The sequence below is a fragment of the Stegodyphus dumicola genome, chromosome 7, assembly GCF_044657685.1.
Source record: "Stegodyphus dumicola isolate Sdum_Otavi_A_Nest chromosome 7, ASM4465768v1".
Classification (NCBI taxonomy): Eukaryota; Metazoa; Arthropoda; class Arachnida; order Araneae; family Eresidae; genus Stegodyphus; species Stegodyphus dumicola.
The window spans coordinates 26343649-26367902 of record NC_140774.1 but is presented as its reverse complement, the minus strand read 5'-3'; the positions used below and the strand labels follow the sequence as shown (position 1 = coordinate 26367902).

At 32.3% G+C, this 24254-nt stretch overlaps 1 protein-coding gene across 3 annotated transcripts; it reads left to right on the top strand.

The window, feature by feature from the left end:
• The first annotated feature begins 97 nt into the window (after positions 1-97).
• Positions 98-24049, top strand: LOC118191897 (uncharacterized). Of its 3 annotated transcripts, XR_004758692.2 has the most exons (4): positions 112-1024; positions 3212-3511; positions 13318-13564; positions 17261-24049. XR_004758692.2 is itself a non-coding variant. In XM_035362751.2 (3 exons), exon 1 carries the CDS (start codon positions 986-988, stop codon positions 2297-2299), a length of 1314 nt encoding a protein of 437 aa, XP_035218642.2. In that variant the 5' UTR covers positions 98-985; the 3' UTR covers positions 2300-3511; positions 13318-13564; positions 17261-24049. The 3 variants fall into 3 exon arrangements, 2 of the variants coding, with proteins under 2 accessions (XP_035218642.2, XP_085676125.1); XM_035362751.2 differs by having other exon boundaries at positions 98-3511; XM_085819999.1 differs by lacking the exon at positions 13318-13564 and having other exon boundaries at positions 98-3511.
• The last annotated feature ends 205 nt before the right edge of the window (positions 24050-24254 follow it).

The window sequence follows — 24254 nt, the reverse complement described above, 5'->3', positions numbered from 1 at the left end:
CTGTATAACGGACAGCAGCTAATAACGCCAACAAAGCTTGTCATTACGCATGCGCTAAGCAACTGCCATGCTAGGGCGAGACAAGGTCCGTGTTCTTTCTACGGACCTTGAGGGCGAGATGCTATTTCCTTTATGTCACTATGGCTAAGGTTCCTATAGGAGCCTTAACTATGGCCAAAGAACCTTACAGATTCTTTTACTATGGCTACTGACGGCAGAAAGACTCAGTCGGTGCAAAATAATACATCTGTCGAATTTTCCTACATTGAAGTAATACATAAGCAGTCTTCATACAAATTAATAGGAAGTGTTCTTTCTCCGCTGCAAAATATTTCCCAAATTGTGTACCGTGAAATGTGGGAATTATTTTAAGTGTTGGCTAACAAATGGTGTGAACCTCATACGTGTGAAAAATGTCATAATTGTGAGGTATGGAAGTTGTTTAGTCAGAAAGGAAGTTGAAACATGCATTTGCGTATTCACACTAGAGAAAAAAAACTTTACATGTGTGAAGTATGTAAAGCATTCTTTTGTCAAAACAGTCATTTAAAGGTGCATATGCGTACTCATTCAGAAGAGAAAGCTCATCAAAATGTAGTATATTTAACATAATCGCATAAATTCATAATTAAATAAGTATATCTTCTTGAGCAAGGAATCATATTTCTGTGAAATGAAGAAATTAATTTTTACTGAAATATTCTTAGAAATCAAACCATGCTTATATAGTGCATTAGATAAATATGCGCGAAATATCTAAATATATTTTTCATGATAATCACTTGTATATTTGTGCAGGACACTGAAAACTAGTATGAGATACCCAAGAACAACCTTCGGTAAAATTTCTGTCAAGCAACCTATGCAGAATAGAAACATCCAAGTTTTATGATATCAAAGTTTATAGTTCTCTCTATAGCAAGGAAAATTAAGTTCCAGTGGAATGTAACCATAATTTGGAACGAGCAGTGTTTTAGAAGACCTTATGGATGGCAATATAGGAAAGAAACCTTATGTGTGTGAAGTATGTAAAAAGTTTTTTAGTTTTAAGGGTAATTTAAAGAAGCATATGTATATTCACACTGGAGAGAAACCTTATGTGTGTGAAGTATGTGAAAAGTTTTTTAGTTTTAAGGGTAATTTAAAGAAGCATATGTATATTCACACTGGAGAGAAACCTTATGTGTGTGAAGTATGTCAAAAGTCATTTAGGCAAAAGCAAAATTTGAATAAGCATATGCATATTCACACAGGAGAAAAACCTTATATGTGTGAAGTATGTAAGAAGTTGTTTAATCAAAAGGAAGGTTTATACTTGCATGTGCATATTCATACTAAAGAAAAACCTCATATGTGTGAAGTATGTAACATGTTGTTTAGTCGAAAGACTCATTTAAAGCAGCATATGTTTATTCACACAGGAGAGAAACCTCATGTGTGTGTAGTATGTAAGAAGTCATTTAGTCTAAAAGGTAGTTTAAAAAAGCATTTGCGCATTCACACAGGAGAGAAACCTTATGTCTGTGAAGTATGTGAAAAGTCATTTAATCGAAAGCCTAATTTGAGCAGCCATATGCTTATTCACACTAGAGAAAAACTTTATACATGTGAAGTATGTAAAAAATTGTTTAATCGAAAGGATAATTTAAACAGACATATGCTTATTCATACTGGGAAGGAACCTCATGTGTGCGAAGTATGTAAGAAGTTGTTTAGTGAAAAATCTGCTTTAAATGTGCATATGCTCTTTCACAGAGGAGAAAAACCTCATGTGTGTGAAGTATGTAAGAAGTCATATAGTCAAAAGGGTAATTTAAAGAGGCATATGCTTATTCACACAGGAGAGAAACTCCATGTGTGTGAAGTATGTGAAAAGTCATTTAGTCGAAAGCGAAAGTTAGATGAGCATATGCTTATTCACATTGGAAAACCTCATATGTGTGAAGTATGTAAGAAATTATTTAGTCAGAAGGAAGGTTTAAACATGCATATGCTTATACATGCAGGAGTAAAACCTTACATGTGTGAAGTATGTAAGAAGTTCTTTACTAAGAAAGGAGGTTTAGACATGCATATGCTTACTCACACAGGAGAGAAACCTTATATGTGTCAAGTATGTAAGATGTCATTTAGTCGAAAAGATACTTTGACCAAACATATGGTTGTTCACACTCGAGAAAAGAATCATATGTGTGAAGTATGTAAGAAATCATTTAGTAGAAAGGATACTTTAAACGCACATATGATTATTCACACTAGAGCAAAACCTCATGTGTTGAATTTGCAAGAATTTGTTTAGTGAAAAGTTTTATTTTAACTTGTATTTGCTCATTCACACTAGAGGAAAACCTCACTTGTGTGACATATGTATCGGAAAGGGTAATTTAAAGCAACATATGCTTATTCACACGAAGTATGCAAGAAATTTATTCAAAAGAGTAATTTAAAAGAGCATGTTCTTATTTGCTCATTCACACTAGAGAAAAACCTCACTTGTGTGACGTATGTATTGAAAAGTGTAGTTTAAAGCAACATATGCTTATTCACACAGGAGGGAAACCTCATGTGAGTGAAGTATGTAAGAATCATTTGTTCAAAAGAGTAATTTAAAGGAGCATGCTCTTATTCACTCTGGAGAGATGCTCCGTGTTATGTAAGAAGTCTGTCTGTGGAATGGGTCATGTAAAGAAGCATATGCATATTCACACAGCAGAGAAATTTTCTATGTGATATATGTCAAATATCATTTATGTTAAAAGAGTAATATTTTTTATGTCACTCTTTATTTTAAGTTGTTTCCAGAGGAGAGAAATTTGAATAAGCATATTATTGATGCATTAGAGAAACCATCTGTTTTTTAAGATATGCTAGATTAGTAACACACTTTACTTATGAATGAAGTAAGGACTTGTCTGTGCAATGAAACCTGATTATCTTATCTCAAGACTGGTTTAATTTTAATCAGATTGCTGACTATCTAAATGTTTCTAATATATTCGGTGTTAGGATTTTCTAGATTTTAGTGCTGGATGCATAAAGCCTACCAACTGAGGCTGTGTGAGGTATGTAAATTGTTGTTTAATCAAAATAAGTAATAAACATTTTATTTGTTTGCACAAGAGAAAACATATCATTTATGAAGTTAAATCTGAAGTGATTCAAAACTTTTATGGACTTTGATTAAACTTAACTCTTTCTGTCTTTAATACAGATACGAATCACAACTGTGTTATTAATGATGGAAATGTCTTTCGTATTAACACTTGTCATGAAATAAAGCATTAATTGCTTCTATTCATGGTGAAGAAAAACTGAAGAACATGTCCTCCCAACTCCAGTATTAAATGTATCGACGTATAATGTTAAAAAAACCAGTAGAGGATTATGACATATACTGTTGGAAATGAGTTTTTTCCAAATATTTCAAGTCAAATCTTGGACATACCAAGTAGAGCAACCTTATCTGTATAACAGATATAAAAGATAATTGGGAAACATCATTTCCGTGCAGGTAAGAAATCCATGCATACTAGATATTTATTAAAAACTTTTCTATGTTTCTTTAATTCACAAGTGAAGTTAATGTTTAACTTGGAAGATGGTCAGTTGCATTATAAACATGAGGAACTCTGTATTCTCTTCCCCCAAAAAGTTTCAGTTATAACCTGAGGTTTTAATTCGAGGAAAACTGCTCTGGAATTAGTCCTAACAGATTTTTAAAACTGGTCTTTCATAGAATTAAGTAAAATTTGCCTGATTATTTTAAAATTTTATTTCATAGTATTCATTGAAGTACCATTGCTATATTTTAATCTCTTATTTTATTTAATAAATCTTAATTTTTAAAAATAATAACCATCAATGATACTTTTTGTGAAGGACCCAATGATAGGGCCATCTAGGAATCAAATCATGTATATGCATGTGTACAATGTTTAATACATTTTATTGTGTGTTTACAATTACTAAAATGCATAGTAGGTGCATAGTGGGAAAAGTACCCCCAATTTTTTTTTTTACGTAAATTATTTACTGTCTTAGGAGCAAAACACAGAAAATTATTGAAGTTATCAAGATAGTTTATTAAAGAATTTTAAAATGTTTTATTATAAATGTTTAAAGTTGTATATTTGAAATGGTTTTTACTTAATTTCAAAAAGGTTAAAATAATGATCTCTACATATGTAAAAAGCACATTATGAGATGAATTTTGCAAATACCATACAAAGGAAGTTAATGAAGGTAATTGATATTAAAGAACTTCAGATATGTTTGTAATATTTAGTATATCAAGGGTACGTATTTGAATGTTTAATCGGTAACTTTTAAAATTCATGCACACATTCACATTCTTTGCACGAATTGCATATTTCATAATACTTTTATGAACTAAATCTAAAAGAGATGCATGACATCAGACTAATTCAATGTGATGTTTAACTCTGTTTCGAAATTGAAGCTCAACTGTTCAGATTAAAACATTAAATGAAATAACATTAATATCTTAACATTGTTAGTGCCCAAATACTTTTTAGTTATTTAAAACATAAGTAGAGCCAGATTTAGATTTGATAAGGCCATATGCTATTTGAGGTATGGGCCCCTTTATAAGTCTATTATACTATACAGTAGACTCCCGATTATCCACGCCTGCCACATAAAGATTTTTTTTTTTTTTTTTTTTTTTTTTTTTTTTTTTACAAGCAATAAAAATGTTCACAAAACTGAGCGAAACGTTAAATTTGCTAACATTGTGCTTATTTATGGCAAAAATATCTCAAGCCTTCTCGGAACCTTCCCCTCGGCTCCTCTGATGAGTAAGTGATTTCTTACTCACCTTTGCAGTGCCCGCTCCACTGCCCTCTCTCGTCTTAATCTTACTGACACGTTCACTTCCTCCCACTTTCCATTGTTAGTTTAAGCCTGATAGTGTTTGCAAACCAGTCCGAGTTAATTTCTTACCTTTTATTGTGTTCAGTGCTTGTGCTTTTTGGTTTTGTGTTTTTTGTTATCGATTAAAAATGTCAGGAAAATGAAAGAAGGTTGTGTTGACGAGTGCGCAAAAACTAGAATTAACTTTCAAAGTAGCAAACAGTGCTATAAGGCAGCAGATGGAATTGGATTACGGAATCACAGAAACAACAGTGTGTGACATTCTAAAGCAAAAAGACAAACTGGTGAACTTTGTATCAATGTTGGACAGTGCTTCCGCAATGAAAACATGAAAAACTATGAAAGGTTCTACCTTTGATGAGCTAGACACGGCATTGACAGAGTGGTTAGCTCAAGTTCGAAAAGAGGGTACTCCTGTAAATGGTCCTATTGTTGCGGCGAAGGCAAAAACCTTTTTAGAGTAGTTAGGCCTGAAAGGAAATTTTGATGCATCTTCTGGCTGGTTGACTCGTTATAAGCAGCGACATGGAATTCGAGAAATTGGACTTCATGGGGAGAAACTTAGTGTTGACCAACAAGCAGCCGACGATTTCCACCATGAATTTGAAGAATTTTTTTTTAAAGAAGAGCTATCTTTTGAACAAATTTACAATGCTGACAAATCGGGACTTTTGTGGAAATGTCGGTTGATCTTTACAATATGGTAACTGGTAGTTTGGCGACATTTTGGAGGCGATAAAGGTTACTACCTGGGACTTTGGTAATAATGTGAGCAGTACTCAGTTCCGATTATGCATTATTTTGTGTGGGGGAAATGAGAGATCATGGGATATGTCATGTGATATTAATGGATGAATTACGATTCTTTAATCGGAAAAGGGGGGAATTTGGACAAGTATCTGTGGATGTATATTATTTTGTATTAAGCTTCATTGTGTGTTGTGTGAAGTAGGGTTGAATAATTTTGGGATTGTATGGCGCTATCTAAAGTGAATTGTAGATGTGATAAAGAGAATTTTTTTTTTTATCAAATTCGGAAAAAAAATCGTTCAGTAATTTTATTGAATCCATAATAAAAGTGTATCCACCATGTAAGGAAGATTCGGAAGATTAGGTTAGTTAGACTTTGTTAAGAATGTGAGTAGTATTCAGCTCTGATTACGCATTATTTTGTGTGAGGGAAATGAGAGATCATGGGATATGTTATGTGATATTAATGGACGAATTACTGTTCTTTAATCGGGAAAAAATCTGGCAATTTTGTAGTTGGCTTTATTCTGTGTTGTGTGAAATAGTGTTTGTGAATTTTTGGATCCCATGGCCGTAAGTAAAGTGAATTCGAAATGGGTATTTAGTGGTATTGAAAAGGATAGTAATAAATGTTTTTTAAGGTTGTGCGAGAGAGAAATAAAGATGTTTTATTATGTTATTTATTTTACCTGGTATCTTGCTTTGAAAGATAAGTATGATTTTAAAGATTCTGAAGCAGAAGTAAGAAAAGTGTATCCGCCACGTAATCAAGATTCTGAAGAAGATTGGGTAAGTTAGTATTTTTAATTATTTGAGGATATTATTTTTATGCATTGTTGTAAATGTAAGGTGGAAAGGAATTTGGTATTATTGGGAAAATTATTATTAGCAATGATTTAGTTTAAAGTAATTAGGATTGTAAGGTAATTTTTATTAATTTAATGTATGTGCTCATTTATATTTTAAGTAGTGTTTTTGAATTTAATTATATTTTAATTAAATGATAGTTATTTTGTGAATTTTATGTTTGTAGGAATTTGGTATACGTTTAAATTGAAGTAAGCGTGGATGGAAATAATTTAAATATTTGATACTTAGTATTTGTAATGCTTGCGGTATGAATTCGTTCGTGACGTGTATAATGTAATAGATGATTTGGAGGTAAAAGTTTTTGGATATTTTATTTATTTTATATGTGGAAATGTTCATATTTGTAAAGGGTAAATACTTTTTCGCGATCATGTAATTTCATATATGTTCTTTTTACCGGGTTTAAAGATTGAGAAAATTGTCATGTATTTTCGTGAAATTTTTTTAATTTATGAGAAAAAAGCAGTGTACATGGATATAGTGAAGAGTGTGCGCAATGCCATTTTTGTGCAATTCTGGGATTTTTTTTTAAGTAAAAATAAGTCGACGTGTACATGGTTTAGTGATATTTTAATGAAATAATAGTTATTTTGTGAATTTTATGCTTGTAGGAATTTGGTATACGTTTAAGTTGAAATAAACGTGCATGGAAATAATTTAAATATTTGATACTAAGTATTTTTGTAATGCTTTCGGTATGAATTCGTTGGTGACGTGTATAATGTAATAGATGATTTAGAGGTAAGAGTTTTTGGATATTTTATTTATTTTATATGTGGAAATGTTCATATTTGTAAAGGGTAAATACTTTTTCGCGATCAGGTAATTTCATATATGTTCTTTTTACCGGGTTTAAAGATTGAGAAAATTGTCATGTATTTTCGTGAAATTTTTGTAATTTATGAGAAAAAAGCAGTGTACATGGATATAGTGAAGAGTGTGCGCAATGCCATTTTTGTGCAATTCTGGGATGTTTTTTTAAGTAAAAATAAGTCGGCGTGTACATGGTTTATGTGTATGTGTTATTTTGAAAAATGCGTAAGGAGAATGGTATTGTGCAGTTTTTCCTAATTTTGCAGTGAATATTTGTCATGATTAAGCAGTTTTGTTTGATAAAATTTCTAGCATAAGTGTAATTCGGCTAGTAGATTGTTGGAAGAAGTGTTCAGGAGATAAAAAGAAAAGAAACATGTCTTTACTTCATGAAGACAAAATGGCGGCGGGGAAAAAAAAATAGAGGGTTGCTGTAGGAGAGTTGGTCGCCAAATTTTCGCCAAAAAATCGCCAAGTTACCATAATGTAAAGATCAACCGAAATGTCTTCCCACTCGCACTTCAGCATTTGAAAATGAAAGTAAAGCGGAGGGTCATAAAAGCAGCAAGGAAAGGATCACTATAATGTCTTGCAGTAACGCTACCGGTGGACATAAATTTAGACTTATTGTCATTGGAAAGTAAAAAAAACCGAGATCTTTCAAAGGCACAAGGATAGAAAATTTGCCCGTTGATTACTTTTACCAAAAAAAAAAAAAAAAAAAAAAAAAGGATGAGTGAACTGAAACAATTTTCAAGAATGGTTCGAAAACATCTTTGAAAAACCTGCCTGAAAAAGCTGTTCTATTGATTGACAACGCACCTTTTCACCCAGCAACAAGCATGCTAAAGTCTTCTGGTGGACAAATTTTTGCAAAGTTTCTCCCCCCAAACGTTACTGTGCTAATCCAACCCATGAAACAAGGAGTCATTGCAACAATGAAGAGAAGATACGGAACCAAGCTGCTAATGACCAAAATTGAAGAAGGTTATGATCTGAAAGAGTTTTGGAAACACTGCACAATCTTGGACAGCATCTACGATATTGCATCTGCATGGGAGTCAGTCAAACCGTCAACCCTCATAAAATCATGGAGAAAACCCATGCCTAATGTTGAAACCAACAACAACCTAACCCCTTTGAGTTGTGAAGAAGAGAATGAAGATGTAAACACACCCACAACAACTCTTGCCGATATAGTGAACACAGTTCCGGGTGGTGAGAACGTGGATGCTGAAAACATTAACGAGTGGTTGGAGTGTGACGTCAACGAACCTGGCTTCGAACGCTTGACAGATGACGAAATTCTGAAGAAAGCAATGGGAGAGACCGAGAATGAAGGACAGTGAAGTGAAGGTGAAGATCACGACATTTTGTACGATGATGTTTTAATCCTCTGACCGACTAGAATATTTTTATAACCGTATAGAGTCTTTAGGTTATTTTAAGCAGGAGATTTGAAAATTGTGCAATGCCCTCGCCGGGATGCGAACCAGGACCTCTCAAATATGAACACAGTTGCAGAAAGGAGGGAGAAAATACCTTATAACATCTTTAAGGAAGTTTGTATAATGTTCATTTGTACATATGTCCAATAAATTAAGCATATTAAAATTCATAAATCCAGATATAAAGCATCAGGGAGATTTTGGCATTAACAACAAAGGGAAAAAATCTGAAAGATTTTGGTTTTGATGATCGCCCAAAAGGGTTTGTTAAGTTTTTTTAAGCTCTCGCTGAGCTCACCCTCTACCAGTCTGCTGTGACTACTAACCCCCTTCTTTTGGGCTTTTTAGCTTTACTATTAAGCATCATTTTCTTAGAACTTAACTACTGTGCAGATGTGGAAGACTCACGAAGTGGCTTTGCAACAAGTCAACGGACTGCTAAGCTATTTGGAAGAAAAAGACGATGCAGAGTTGGCCGAGAAACTTATGCTACGAAAAATGCAATCTCGGATCAAGAGAAAATGCTTCCAAAGCAAGAAGCAAACACAAATGACCGATTTCTTTTAAAAGGTGTAGTTTTACAGTTATGCTTTTGTAATTACATAATACATTACAGTATTAAAACAGTACATATGTATTAATTTTTCTGTGTATCCTTGACGCCTCTCGTAAGTACAAAGCACTTTCTGTTTTCGTTAACAAAATGCATTTTAGTTTAGTTTTAAGTGATATACTAAAATATTAAGCATTAGTTAAACATTTTCTGCTGTTTATCTTATGTTTTATTGTATATAAAAAGATTTTTCAAAGTTGGAATGACTGTTTTTTCTTTTGCTATACCCGTTTTTAGCTTTTTTTCAGATTATCCACGATTTTTGTTATCCGCGGCGGCCGCACCACCCAATTCCGTGGATAACTGGGAGTGTACTGTATTTTAATTTTTTTTGGTTGGGGAGGGCCTATGCTATAGCTTGTGTATCTTATACATGAATATTGCTCTGAACATAAGTACAAAATTTATTTAAAACATTTCATCTGTCAAGTATTGAGAGAAATTTCTTTGCCGTTTACTATAAGTACTATGTTTTATTATAAAATAAGCATTTCTGCAGAAATAACCTTGTCTTTTATTAAAGTGACCAGATTTCGAAGTTCAAAATTCGGGCTGCTCTCTCTCTCCATATATATACTGGCTGTCCATAATTAAATTTGAAATTTTCGAGAAGTCTGTAGCAAAAACTATACAGCAGAATTGCATGAAAATTAGGTAATGGCAGAATGAAATGATGGGAATTTTATTGAGCGGGGGAAAAGCAATGAGTTTCAAAAATCATGCCTAAGTGACCTATCATAGCTTTATTGAGAACATATAAATAATGTACAGAAGTTTACAAAGTGCCCGATATGATATCCACCGCTGTCTGCTACCATCTGGAAATGTAAAATCGCATGTTCGACTGTTGACTACAGCATGAAATGTGGAATGTTACGCATATGGCATTCTATGCGTATGGCATTCTATGCTTTCTTTAAGGTCGGATAGAGATGTTATGGGATCACAGTAGACCATAGCCTTGATGTATCCCCCACAGCCAAATGTTGCAAGGATTCAAGTTGGGGATCTAGGAGGCCAAGCTGGGGGAAATTGACGTCTGATAATTCTGTCATCACCAAAATGGTGGAGCACTTGTTTCACACAACGGGCGATGTGTGAAGGAGCACCATCCTCCATAAACAGTGTGGTTGTATCACATCGCCTTGTCTGAAGAGCCAGAATAACGGATTGCTCTAATAATGAAGCACATCATTGACCAGTGATGGTGTAAGTCACAGGTCTTGCGACGCTGTGCTGAAGAAGATTGCAGTAAGGCCTCACCAAACCTTTACATGTGAAGAGTGTAATGGAATTTGTAGAAACTGATATAGGTTTGTAGCAGCCCAAATACGGCAATTGTACATGTTAGCCGCACCTTCTGTATGAATGTGGGCCTCTTCGGTTCAGAAAATGTTCCATGGTCATTCATTCTGGAGCTCAACTCACTCAAGAAATTGCAACGTAAGAGTTTCTCGACTATCCAGATCAGTTGCTGCACTAGCGACAGTTTACAAGGATAGTAGCGCAAGACCTTTTGAAAAATCTTATGAACCGTGGAACGAGGTTGATCAGCAGATGCTGCAATACACCGAATACTAATGCTGCCGATGGTTTGCGATCTGTCTTCCTCCACTTGCGTTGCTGTATCATTCACTACCTGTGCTGCAACACACTTTTGTTCTCTTCCTGGCTGAATCCTCAATGTTCCCGTTGCTTCAAATTTCCTAATCATGTTTGTTAATCCTTGACTAGTGAGTGCACCTTTTTGTAACTGCTTTAATGACTGAAATTTTCGCATAGCTCTGTAGCAGAGTCTCCGTTTTGATAAAACCAATTCACAAGTAAAGCACATTCCTTGTGAATCAACGTCATCTTCCATGACTTGGAAACGAGTATGACTGTGGTTCGCCTCTCGCATCTTTAAGGGTTCCTGTGCACTGCACAGGACTACTATGGTTATGACATTCGCATACGCTAGTATTTTACATTGCACAATGCCATCTAGTGGTGGTTTTTGAAATTCATTGTTTTCCCCCTCCCTCAATAAAATTCCCATTGTTTCATTCAACCATAACCCAATTTTCATGCAATTCTGCTGCATAGTTTTTGCTACAGGGTGCTCAAAAATTTCAAGTTCAATTATAGACACCCTATATGTATCTATATATAATTTTTTGAATAATTTTTTCCTAACTCGATTATTTTATTATTATGATTATTGTAATGAAGGTGGTACATAGATCAATATATATATAAAACAAGCATAAAGCATCCAAAAATAAAATTAAAATGGAATCAAAACAAGGCAGTTCCTAATAACATTAAAAATGCAACCCTGGATTAAAGGTCTAATATGGTAGCAAACAAATCGAAACTTATATAAGAATTCATCAGTAGAATAAACCCAAAAAATAAAAATGCAAATTGGTAATAGAATTAAAAACTAAATATTTATCTCCTTTATCTGAAACCCTAATTCCAAACTGTTCAAGGAAAAATGAATTAAAGTTTCATGAAAGTTGATTAAAATGTCTCGAATACATGTATTTCTATTACCAATTTGCATTTTTATTTTTCAGGTTTATTCTACTGATGAATTCTTATATTAGTTTTGATTTGTTTGCTACAATGTTAGACATTTTATCCACAGTTGCATTTTTAATATTATTAGGATATTGCCTTGTTTTGATTACAATTTAACCCGCGAGAGTGCGCATCGGGCCTGCCAGGCGCGGTCGTTACAAAAACATAATACAAAAATGTCACCGCTTGGTGAAATTTATCGACCTTCTCAGTAGCTGCATTTAAGGTCATGTACGTGTCATTCACAAGCATTTCCGGAATTTATCCCTCCATCTTTTCTCAGAAACAGAATAGCCGAGTTTCCCAGGCCCAAGGCGCACGCTCATATTGTCATTTAAAATTGGGAAAGATGTCAGGCAGTTGCAAAAATGTCTCGCTATATGATTTATGACAATGAAATGAAAAGATTACATAAACTATCAGCCGAAGTGTCGACTGATGAAGATTCAGTTAATGATGAAGACAAAGAAATAGTTGATGAAGAACAGTTTAGTGATTACCAATCGAATTCTGAAGAGACATTAGACTCAAATGATGAATCTAGCAATGAATTCAGTATTTCTGTGTCCGCGAATATAGTTTTTCAATATACAGGTATTCCTTCTGTAAGGTCTTCATTAAATGTATACTTCCCTTCCCCCCTTTTTTTAACCTATTACTAAAAACTCCAACAGTAAAAATAAATAATAAATTAAACTACATTAAAATATACCCTTAGCACATATGTAATGTACCGTTAGTAAATGAAAAATATATGTCATTGCCAAATGGGAAATGTCATCATTTCAGTAGATTTTTTAGACTCTCATGACAAATCAAAATGATGATGGAGTAAAATGTTTAAAATCTAAATGTGACAAAGGAAAAAAGCTATATCTACAATAAAATTTCAGCAAATGACAAAAGTCTAATTTTTAGATGCCATGTAATAATGTAGTGAGAGGATGATACATACTTTCATATGTGTATGTGATGCACCACTGATAGTTAAAAAATATATGTATCTACTATAAATTCAAATCACAATCAAATTAATATATAAATTAAGAATGGTAGTGCTGTATGTAAGTGAAATTCTGAACTGGAACTGTGAGCTGTGATAAAAAATTCTGTGTATATTGGGGGGTAGGGAAGAGAAACACAGGAAGGAGGAATAGAATTCCCCCACTACAATTTTTCGAAGGTAAACACTAGATGAAGAATACCTTGTTAATGTGGCCAGTATGTCGTGCATCTCTTAACTTAATGCTTGTATTCTCAGGTTGCAATCTATGCTACTTATATAAATATATACAATTTGTCATCATTCTTCCCTTTAGCAATTTTTTAATAAAATATTATATTCTTACTCATATTTTATCACAGTTTCTTCTATTGTTGGCAAATTTCAAGAGCCATATTTTAAAATAAATGAAGAAAAGTATCACAGTATGTCTGTGAAAACAACTGGAACATGGAATATCAGAAAAAGGACACATACGAAAATGCGGGCATTGCTTGACTGAAGGATTGTTATAAGCATAGTTTTTTGAAGAACGTTTATGCACATGGTTACTAGAGTTTGGCACAGTCTGAAAAACTGGTGACTTCTAGTAACGTGTTGTGATAATACGTAAGTACCTGTAAGCCTTATATTCGTTATATAATTTATTTCTACTTGTTATATGCAGAAATTGACACTGATGTAAATTAAGAACAAGTACTAAAATAGAATGAAATAAAAATTAGCATATTAATATGTTTGCATGCAAAGTCATAAATCTAAATACAATTGTTAGTCACACACAGGTGTAGAGTTGTTAATTCAGGATTTAGTTATATTTTACATGCATATAAAATTAATTGCATGAATATACATGATATATTATTTATACTGTAGTCTGTTCTTCAAAATAGGCATCTCAAAGCAAACTTTCCCTCCATTTTATACTTTTTTTATAACTATGAGAACATCTGCCTTTCCCTCCTATGAATACAATTTCCATACTATTTTGTACAGTTATATCCCATTTCAGGCATTTTAAAAATTTTTGCATTTCAGTCTCTTGATGGGATAGGCAAGAACAATTCACATTTCAGCCTTTTCTCTTTGCATAACATTGGTGGCTATACCTAATACACAAAGCAAGATGCTTTTAAAATTTTATTTCCATGCAGTATTATTATTTTTTTGAAACAGATCTTGTAGATTGAATCATCGAAAATAAAAAATCACATTGAAGCAAGAAAAGAAGAACTTTTAAGGGTCTGGTTAGCATTAAATCTGTATATAAATGGTACTAATACCCCCTCCCCCCAAAAAAAAAATGCAGAGCTTTAAAAATGTAACTTTGTTGTAGAGAAAAATGCTACACCACGTATAGAGAAAAATTATTTTTTATAATGATTTGCCTAACAGAGTTACTGTATCCTACTTGTATATTCAAACAAAGGATATGTTTTTCTTTCTATGCTTCTTTTAGTCCAGACTACTTTTTTGAATTCCTGCTCTTCTTTTTCTAATATCTTACTACCAACTGTAATGAAAAGTTTAAAAAAAGAAAGACTGAAATGTAATGATTTTTGATGCTCTCAACCAGAACACTTTCAGAAAGGGGAGGGGGAGGAATGCCTGCAAATGTACGATTTTTGTTGCCACCTTTAGAAAACCTGAATTGGATAAGCCCAAAATGGGATGTTACAGTTTTACCCGGTGAAGGCGTTGCTCGTTTTTCATCTTGCCTGCTTAAAAAAAAAAAATCCTAATGTCTCTACACGGTATTTGCATGCCTTTTTGTACATTTGAGAGATCTTGCCCTGCAACATCCTCTGCATTTATTTTTCCTATCATTGTGCAGCACTGAGGAACAAAATTTTAGATACATTAGTCATTCCTTAGTAATTCTGAAGAAAGGTTTGTTCCTTGGAATTTTTTCCGACCAGTGGCCGTGAAAATAAGATAACTAAACATTGGTAATTTGACAGAGATATATGAAGTAGTTATATAGATGTTTATGTGTCTGAGTAGTATGTTATTTAAAACATACTTTGAACCATTTTAAATTTAATTTGAATGCAAATACTTTCAAACCTCAAGGTATTTATTGCTGTGATGCATGTATGTAGAGATTCTTTCAGGCAGACTTTTTTTATTTTTCATAAATATTATGCTTCATAAAATTTAAATTATTTTTGCCATCTATCATATGAAATTCTTAAAAGCTTTACTAAACCTGTGCATACACAGAATTTCTACTGAATTGGAGGTACCTGGTCAGTAACAAATAGCTCCTTTGATAATGGCTGCTACATGACAACATGTGACCCCATATTGAATTACTAGTCTTTAGAGTTCTTTCTGCTTGACCATTGGTAGACTTACATTGAAATTTTTTTAAGAAGGACACTGCCTTTTCCACTAGATGCTAACAGGCAGCTAACAGTATTTTTTTTTGGGGGGGTAAGGATACGTTTGTGAAATTAATATATCCAGTCAAGAAAAAAGTTTTATCATCAGTTAATTTTGTCTGTTGTAAAACTTCCCAACATGTAAAAAATGTATCTCATAGTTGAATTAATCCAGCCCAGAGAGAAGAAATTAGAGACTTTACAAATTTTTGCTGATTGTATTTACTTTGAAAAAATTATTTTGTGATAAGAATAGCAGATTTAATTTTACCAGTGGCCATTAGTCAACATTTTCACAAAGATTTCTGCTAAAAAATATTCGGCGTCTGTTGTCCTATACTTGAAAGTATCCAATAGAAGGTAACATTGCCCCCTTTTAATCCAAAAATAAATAAAGAATGCAAAAATATATAGATATTTTTCATTGTAGAACAATATAAGTCAAAAATTTTTTTCTAGAGTGATATATGTGCCAGCTTGATATTTCCGGGAGGGGGACATACATTTCTTACAAATGCGCAGAAAGCAGTTACAGTTACAGCTAAGATCAAAGGTTTGCTCCCAGTAAAAAGTATCACTTGCGAGAATTAAAAAATCGTAAAATAACGCTTCTGAAATGTTCGTTTACCATTTTACAGACATTTAAATGTCCCTTTAAATGCTAGTATATATTTAGTGTTATGAAACAAAATTACAAAAGAGATGTTGGGTATAAAATTTATAGATAGGAGTTGAAGTTTGCCAAAATGAATTTAAATAAAGGAATTTTAATCACGAGTCTCACTGTTGGAATATCATACACAAAAATTTTCGCGATTTCACTTGGGCCCATTAGTGGCCGAGGGGTAAAATCACTTGACACTGGTAGTTCAGTCCAACTTTCGAATCCCGGTGAGGGGGTGGCTGCATGAGTGTTTTCATGATTTTCCCCATGTGTAATGTGTATATGAGCCAGTTTCCTTTAAAAAGTCCTCCATGAAAGCATTCCTCCCTTAAAATCGCTGAACACTGGTAGTTCGGTCCAACTTTCGAATCCCGGTGAAGGAAAGCAGGCTTCAGCCTGCTTAGCTGACAGGCTTGCCCGCTAGTGTATCTATTAAAATCTGTCTAGCATACCTTAAAAACTTTTTTTAACCGTATTTTCCTTGAAAACATGAACACTGTTATTTATAATACATATAATTTAACCCTGTCCCATATAACTTGACCCTGTCCCGATATATATCTTTCTATAGAAAACTGTTTGGCATGTGTTGTCATGTAGCAAAAAAGATTGAATAAAATTTTCATCTTTCTTAAGGAATCAGTAATAGTTTCTAGCATTGCTGCAAAATTGTATCGCAAGCTTTATTAGCAGTGTAGCACTGAGCAGTATTTAAGTAAATTACAGTTGTAGTATAAATAGTGGCTTATTTTTAACAGTTGCTTTTTTTAATAGCATTGAAAATGTATCTATTTACTGAAATAAGTATTTGCCTATTCAAATCAAAGCTAAATATTAAATAAGCACCCTCAGTATTTCATTAGTTTTCTTTGACTTGTGGAAACAACACCTCAAACAGAACTAATAAGTTAAGGCAGTGTTTGAGTTAATGAACATTTATCTCGCTGTTTAAACTGCAGTCCAAAATTTTAGAAAAAAGTTATATTTTTTAACATTACTTTTAAAGCTTTGTTACATGAATATTGTTTTCAGTTTCCAAATATGAATCAAATAGTGATACTTTGAATATGTATTATCTGCGTCAATAGACGTAATAAGTATTTATACAGCATAATGAACAAACTGATTTGAAACCTCACTTTTATTATGCTTTATCTTATGCGTAAACATATTCAGTCTATTCTAATTTAAGTTGCATACTTTTATATGCTGTGTTACAAGTTTTATATACTTATAATACAATAAATTGTTTTTCAGGATTCATCTAATGGCAGTACTTAGGCTATCCTAAAACTATGCCAAAGATTAATTTGCATTATAAATTCCTGAATCCGAGATGTGTACATGAACTTAATGGCTACTTTTGAATTGACATTTGATCGAGCTGATGTAAACCTGGGAAATAAAATGCTTAGACAGTAAATGTGCAAGATGAAAAGTTTAACTAATCAAAGATTTGGATGTTATCTGGAGACAATTTGTTGATACTGCATGCTGAACAACATTGTGAAAGATTCAACTTCAGAATTTAAATGTTGCGAAAGCATACCATCATCCAGTTTTCTGAGATGAAAAACAAAAATGTTCTGCAATTTAAAATAGTATTTGTTACCTTTGTTATTATGAATTTGCTGCGAGATAAAAAAAAAGGTATTATGCAAATTTATCTTTGAATATCAGCTATGGTGTGCCTTTCAATATCAAGTTTCTAATTCCACATGTGCACAAACATAGGGCTGTGGCTGGAATATATCAGGACTTAAAAGAGAAGGGCTAGCTCATAGGGTTGTTCCCCTGAAACAGGCAGTGGGGAGTGATGACAGCCATGATGACACTGAGCGCAGAGATGCAACTGACAACATAGAAATTAGCGTTTTAAATCTGAAGAACCAGCGTTTAAAATGAGCTGTGTGTGAAAGATAGCTATAATTTAGAAGAGACAATGTTACTGCAGTATGCATTTTACACTAAATATTAAAAAATTTAATAGTACTTACTCAATTTTAAAATAACAGATAAAATGCACTACTCTTAGCATAAAGTTCCTTTTTTTTTTAATTTGCAGGGATTTTTTTTCTTTAAGTGCCTGTTTATTTCTAATCATTTCTTTATCTGCATGTTAACTAAGAGAACTGTACTACTGCTTCTAAGATAACTATAATAACAGCTATTTAAAATTAATCAAAAAACAACCTTAAATTGGCATAGTTTTCAAAATTTCTGCTAATCTAAGTTTGAGTTTCAGCCTAATTGTAAATTTTATATTGGCATATTTTTCTACCGATTCAATATAATAACATATAAATTTTTTAATAATTTTGTAACTTAGGCTTACATCAATATTACATTTAAATAAATGCATTAAGATTGTTATCTTAATTTAGAGAAAACAACTTTACTCACAATACCTAAATAAATTATTTAATTTTTTGAAAGGGGGGTTAAGGAGGCAGGTTTTCTTAGGCCATTTATTTCAATGTTATACTATTATATTTTATCTAGAATGCTAAGCTAGCACAAAATCGAATCAATAATAGCACATACAATAAAAATAACTTTAACAAAAACTTAACAAAATTAGTTCTAATTTGAAATGTGCTTTACGCTATTAACTTCTAAAATGTCATCTAGAAATATTTCAGATCAAAACATATTATATATGCTTACTTGTACAGTCACAATGCAACTACAAGTTGTTGAAATATTATTTATTGGCTACCACATTCGAAGCAATCTAATTTTTTGCCTTTTGGGTTCTTTTCCTGTGGGAAAAAACATGCATTTCTTAAGAAACTTATTCTACAAAGCTCTTATAACAATGCAACAGGAAATATCTTCACTAGTCCACCTGATTTTTTCCTTCTTTTCTAGCAATGCGTTAATCTGCGTCATTGTAAAAATATGGTTTGGATGTTTTTCCAAATTCTCCAATATGTGCTGATTTTTTATAAATTTCGCTGTTTGGGATTTTAATTTCTGAATTTCCGATACAAATTTCTTTCTAGATGTTGTCCACCTTCTTTGTTGCTGAGCAAACATTCTAAAATTTTTCTTTTCTCTATTTTTCAATATTTTATTACAATTTTCTAAGGTTATTATTTTGTTCTTCAAATTATCAATACATTCTTGTTTATTTTTACACTTAGGTCATGCAGGGATATTGCTACTTAGGGCACTGCCACTTGTGAGTTTTATTTCAAAATCATTCACATTTGATTTATTATTGTCAGCTTCAATTTCGTTTTCGGCCTCAAAATAAATTTTCTTTGGGCTTAATTCATGTAGTCTTTCAAAAGCACTCTGCATTAGTTTTCTTTTCAAATGTCTCCGATTTCTTGGTGTTATTTTGTTTACTGCACAGGATAAATTTACTTTCGGCACAGTATTGCATTTTAACAGTTTCTTTTGCGGCAATCCAAACAAGTGATTTCTCATGTCATCTTCATAATCACTGAACAAAAAATTTTCGCCGCAAATTATTTCGCTTTTCACATTAATAGAATCCTGTCTTCGAAATTTATGTATCCATTCTTTCTACAAAAGCAAATGTCCTCTAGGAAAGCATAAAATACAATATCTCTTCCTTTCGTATTTCTATAAGTGTTACGACACATTGCTACACTTATAAAAGCCATATTATATAGCACAAGAAGCCATATTATATAAAGGATACTTTTAATAATGAATTTACAAGGAAAAGTGACTACTTTTCAGATACACTAATTATTAAATATTTACATTATTAGAAAACAAATATGTATGATTAAAATTAATTTGGAATATTCAACCTCTAGAAAATCGTCTCGCAACTGAATGAAACTACAGTTTTAAATGCGCGAAATCAAAGCAGGTGAAACACAGACATGTCAGATTACTTCCAGTTAACCCCTCCGTCAGGTTTGCGTCGGCGAGGAGTCGAACAAAGGAATGACCTAGCCCTTGTATTTATTCCTGGTAATATGTACATGCATGGGCTATTTCTGGTTACATGTATACTCAGAAAATACACGAAAAATGAGCAGTTTTATGAAAGTTGAAACCAGGAATATGTATAATCAGAAAATACCATATTATTTATACAAGGAATGTGGTTTTATCTTGTATATCATATTTAATAAAAACAACAAGAAGATGTGATATAGGAATTTAGTTAAAACAAATTTAAAAAAAAATATTTCTTCATTTGTAAAAGTGCGCTCAAACAATATTTAAAATTCTATTCGTAAATCTTTCTTTTGCGTTCTCATTCAGTTATTATTATTTTCTTATTCTACTAATTTTTTTACTATTTAGAAATATATAGACAATATCCTTGGTTTAAACCAAGGATATGGTCTATTTTCTCTTTCATTTCGCTAAATATCCTTAAACCGTATAATTTCAGACTTTCTAGTAAACCTTAATAAATTTTAATTGTAACTGTCCAGTATCTACATGGTTTTAATGCAGAATTTTAATTATGTATTCCAATAGTTAATAATCCTACATTTTAAGTATTAATTAAAAGTATTTTTATTCCAAGTTTGATAATTTCATAACTTTAACTGTTGTCGTTGCATGAAATTTACTTTCAAAAATTCAACTCAAAGTGTTAAAAGTTTAAGTTTATTCTAATAAATATTCCTGACATTTGCCTATAAGTAAGGTTATAGTATATGTTAAATAAGAATATATCTTGATTCTATTAATTTACAAAAAATATCCTCATTCTCCTATTTCTTGCAATAAAGAAATGTTAGGGAAATGCCTGAAGTATAACAAGAACAGAAGCTTATATGACTTGCAGTGTTATATAATGTGAAACATTTGAGGATTTAATTTGAGAGATTCTGTTGCAAAGGCAAATTTCTCACAAACTGCACAATAAATACATCACTAAATATATTATTAAATTGAATTATCAGACTGTTAGAATTATATGATCATTTTTGAAAGTATTTCTGTAAACTAGGCAACGAACTCAAAAATGTAAAAATATTTGTAACTTATCACTTTTATAACATTTTTAATGACCAATTCAAAAAATATTAGAGCAATTTTCTGAAGTATCATGATAGTCTTTTATGTTAAACAGTTTTGCATGTGGCAGTGTGATATAAACTAAATAAATTCATTTGCATATAACTGTATTAAATGCAATACTCATGCAGCTAGATTGACACAAAGCATTAACACAAGCAACAAAACTATTAGGAATTTTTTGTTTTATTTGTCACATACAATGTTGCACTTAATTTATTCAATAATATACAATAACATGAAGTAAACATGGAATTTGAGTATAAATGGTTTTATCTGAATCATGTACCATTTAAAAATATGTGAAAATGGTAGAAATATTTAGACACTTCCCTTTAAACCAAAAAGAAGTGATATATTATTTGTACTGCACTGTAATAATATATATGAATATGTAAGATAAAAAATATGAAACTCAAAATTACTGACTTTATTTTTGCTATGCCCTCTTCCTGGTAAAACTAACTTGCATTATATTATCTACAAATCATAGAGCTCTTGATCAGTACCATTCAAAACTTCTTAAAAAGGAGATTTCAATTCTTTATATAACCCTTTGCTGAAATGAGTTTGCCATTTCTTACCCTGCTAGCTCATGTAATTCATTGACCGTGTCATCTTGTTGTCTAAAATGTATAAGTGCATAGAAATTTGTGGGGTGATACATGCCCATTGTTTCCCTAACTATACTACTAATATCGAAATTGAATTTTTTTTAGGAGAGTCACTATGGCTATGAACTGGCCGAGTGTTGCTCCAGTCACATTCCCCTAGCCATTATTTTAGCACAGTATGCTACACAATGTGCAGGGCAGACACATTTAAACACTTTTCTAATATTATTATTGTAGTGCAATATAAAATTTTATTCACTAAATGTGTTAGACCTAATAGTAATATACAATTTTTTGTCTTAATCTGAATTTTTGTATATCTGTTTTATTTTCGTTATATAATTTGAAAATTTATGTGGTCATAAATCATAAAAAGGAACTTCGATACCTTTATGCAGTGCTAAAATTTTATTACCAAGGAATGGAGGTTTTTATCTGCTATTGTATTTAAGCATGAAGTTTATTTTATTATTGTACTGTATTTTGTTAATTTTCTGTTTATTATTTTCTAAAATACATTTTATATTGTTTTACTGTAGGAAAATGTTTTCTTTTGTAATGAGTAAATAATTATTAATTTTAACAGAATCTGCTGCTGAAAACTGCTGAAGTTAACACATTTTTGTGTAGCATACATAGCATACAATGGGCTGGATAAACCTTTAAGAAACAACAACAAAAATAAACTGGAGACCTTTTTTCCAGTACACTGGTGACAGAGGAAAAAACAGTACACTTGATTTGGCAATCTAGGCAGGGGTTCTCAACCATGAAAGGAATTCCTAGTTTCAATGGGGAAATGTGGTTAGCCTGACTGCTCCTGCTTCCTGCTGTGCCATTAAAATTATATAAATCTCATCTACATGTATTTTTCAAGTCATAGAAATGATCTTCGAGAAATGGTGAAATTGATATATGCATGAAAGATGTTTAATAGTAATTTCGAGAAACGCAGGTCTAAAATAACATGCCTTATTTTAGCAATGAGAGCCTTGTCTTAAACACACACCCTAATTAACTTAAATTGCTGTAAAATGGTCCTTATCACACAAAGAATTGCACACAAAAATCTCTATGAAGTTGAAGTTCTAATAAAGTTAAGACATAATCATAAATCATATGTACTAAATAGTGTAAGTGTAATGTAATAATAAACATACAGAATATCGTACTATAACCCAACGGCTTTCAAGCGGGTAGTTACGGCAAAACCGAGTTCAGAAAATGGTCAACAGAAACCGTAAGAAAAGGTTTAAAAAAAAAAAAAAACAGTAAGGGACAAATAAGATCTTGAAGAGGATGATAGACAGTGAAGGTTAAATGTCATCGATGGAACAGGAGTTCTATGGATGTTTTAACTTCTGGCTTTAGACTTTTACATGACGTATTCTTTGTTTTATGTTGTGAATAATAGAACGTAAATGAATTTTTAGCAATAAACTTTTCTATTATGAACTAATCACCGACAGTAAACCAATCGCGTCGATCCACAGGACTTGGAAGCAGACCGAATCGCAATAGATAAAGATACAGAACGTTATGCCTACCTCAAGAAAAGTACTAGAACCCCGTCCATTGTAATTAAGGATGGGACTTATAGCTGGAAGAAACTTAGCGTGATGATTTCGGATGCTAAAAATTCCGCTATAAACCAGTATAATGCTCACACAGAGCAGTGTGAATCAAAAGTTCCTGATGTTGACCACTCACTGGCTTTTTGAATGAGAAAAGGCCCCAGACGTATTATTCTTTCATCCTTCCTGAAGATGGCCCACCAGTGAGTGCCTGATGGTAAAATAGGTGAACAATGTTAGTTTCGACTTGGGCACGATTCCAAGCGAATGGGCTGGCTACATCGGCGTTTTCGTGGTTTTCCTTATTGTCTAACGTGTATTAAAGACTTTCCCTTAGAAGCCCAGCACGAAAACACACCTCTCTTTGAGCAAGTAGCGGTAATATTCTTTTTCATAATCATCTAAAAAAAAAAATTCTGAAGATAAAACAATTAAGGTTTTTATTATCAGCCTCCCGAATGATGCACCAGTTGTCAATATCAGCGAAGAACTCGTGGCGAGTAGTTATCCAGGCAGAAAAATTAACCAAATGATAAGCAGAAAAAATGGACAGAGAATTAATTTACAACTGTTTTAGTCACACTTGATAGGACAGCAAAAAGTAGAGATATTTACAATGTTGCAGACTGTAACAGCTTAATATTGTTATTAAAATAATATTAATACGTTAATGACAATGTTCCAGACGCAGGCTCGAGAGCCACGTATGGCTCTCGCACGAAAAATGTATGTATATTATTATTATTTCTTTTAAATTATTGTTAGAATAAGTTTTTCTCTTGTTGATGGTATGTCGCCTTTTTTTTTAGCGTCGAATAAAATTTTTTCTTAGTGTTCCATCATGGAAGTTTTCTTCAATTTACGAAGAAATATCACAGTCATAATTATTTTGGAGCCACTGACCGAGATCGAATAATCGTGCATATTTTAATTTTTATTAGTTCATCACTGAACATAATAATTAGTGATACCAGATTATTACTTTCTGTTAATATTGAATTTTCTTATTTTATTAGAGTATTGGATATTATTTTTAATATTCAT

What these genes read in the sequence shown, in the direction of transcription:
- LOC118191897 (XM_085819999.1), top strand. Translation starts at nt 986, where the DNA reads ATGGATGGCAATATAGGAAAGAAACCTTATGTGTGTGAAGTATGTAAA.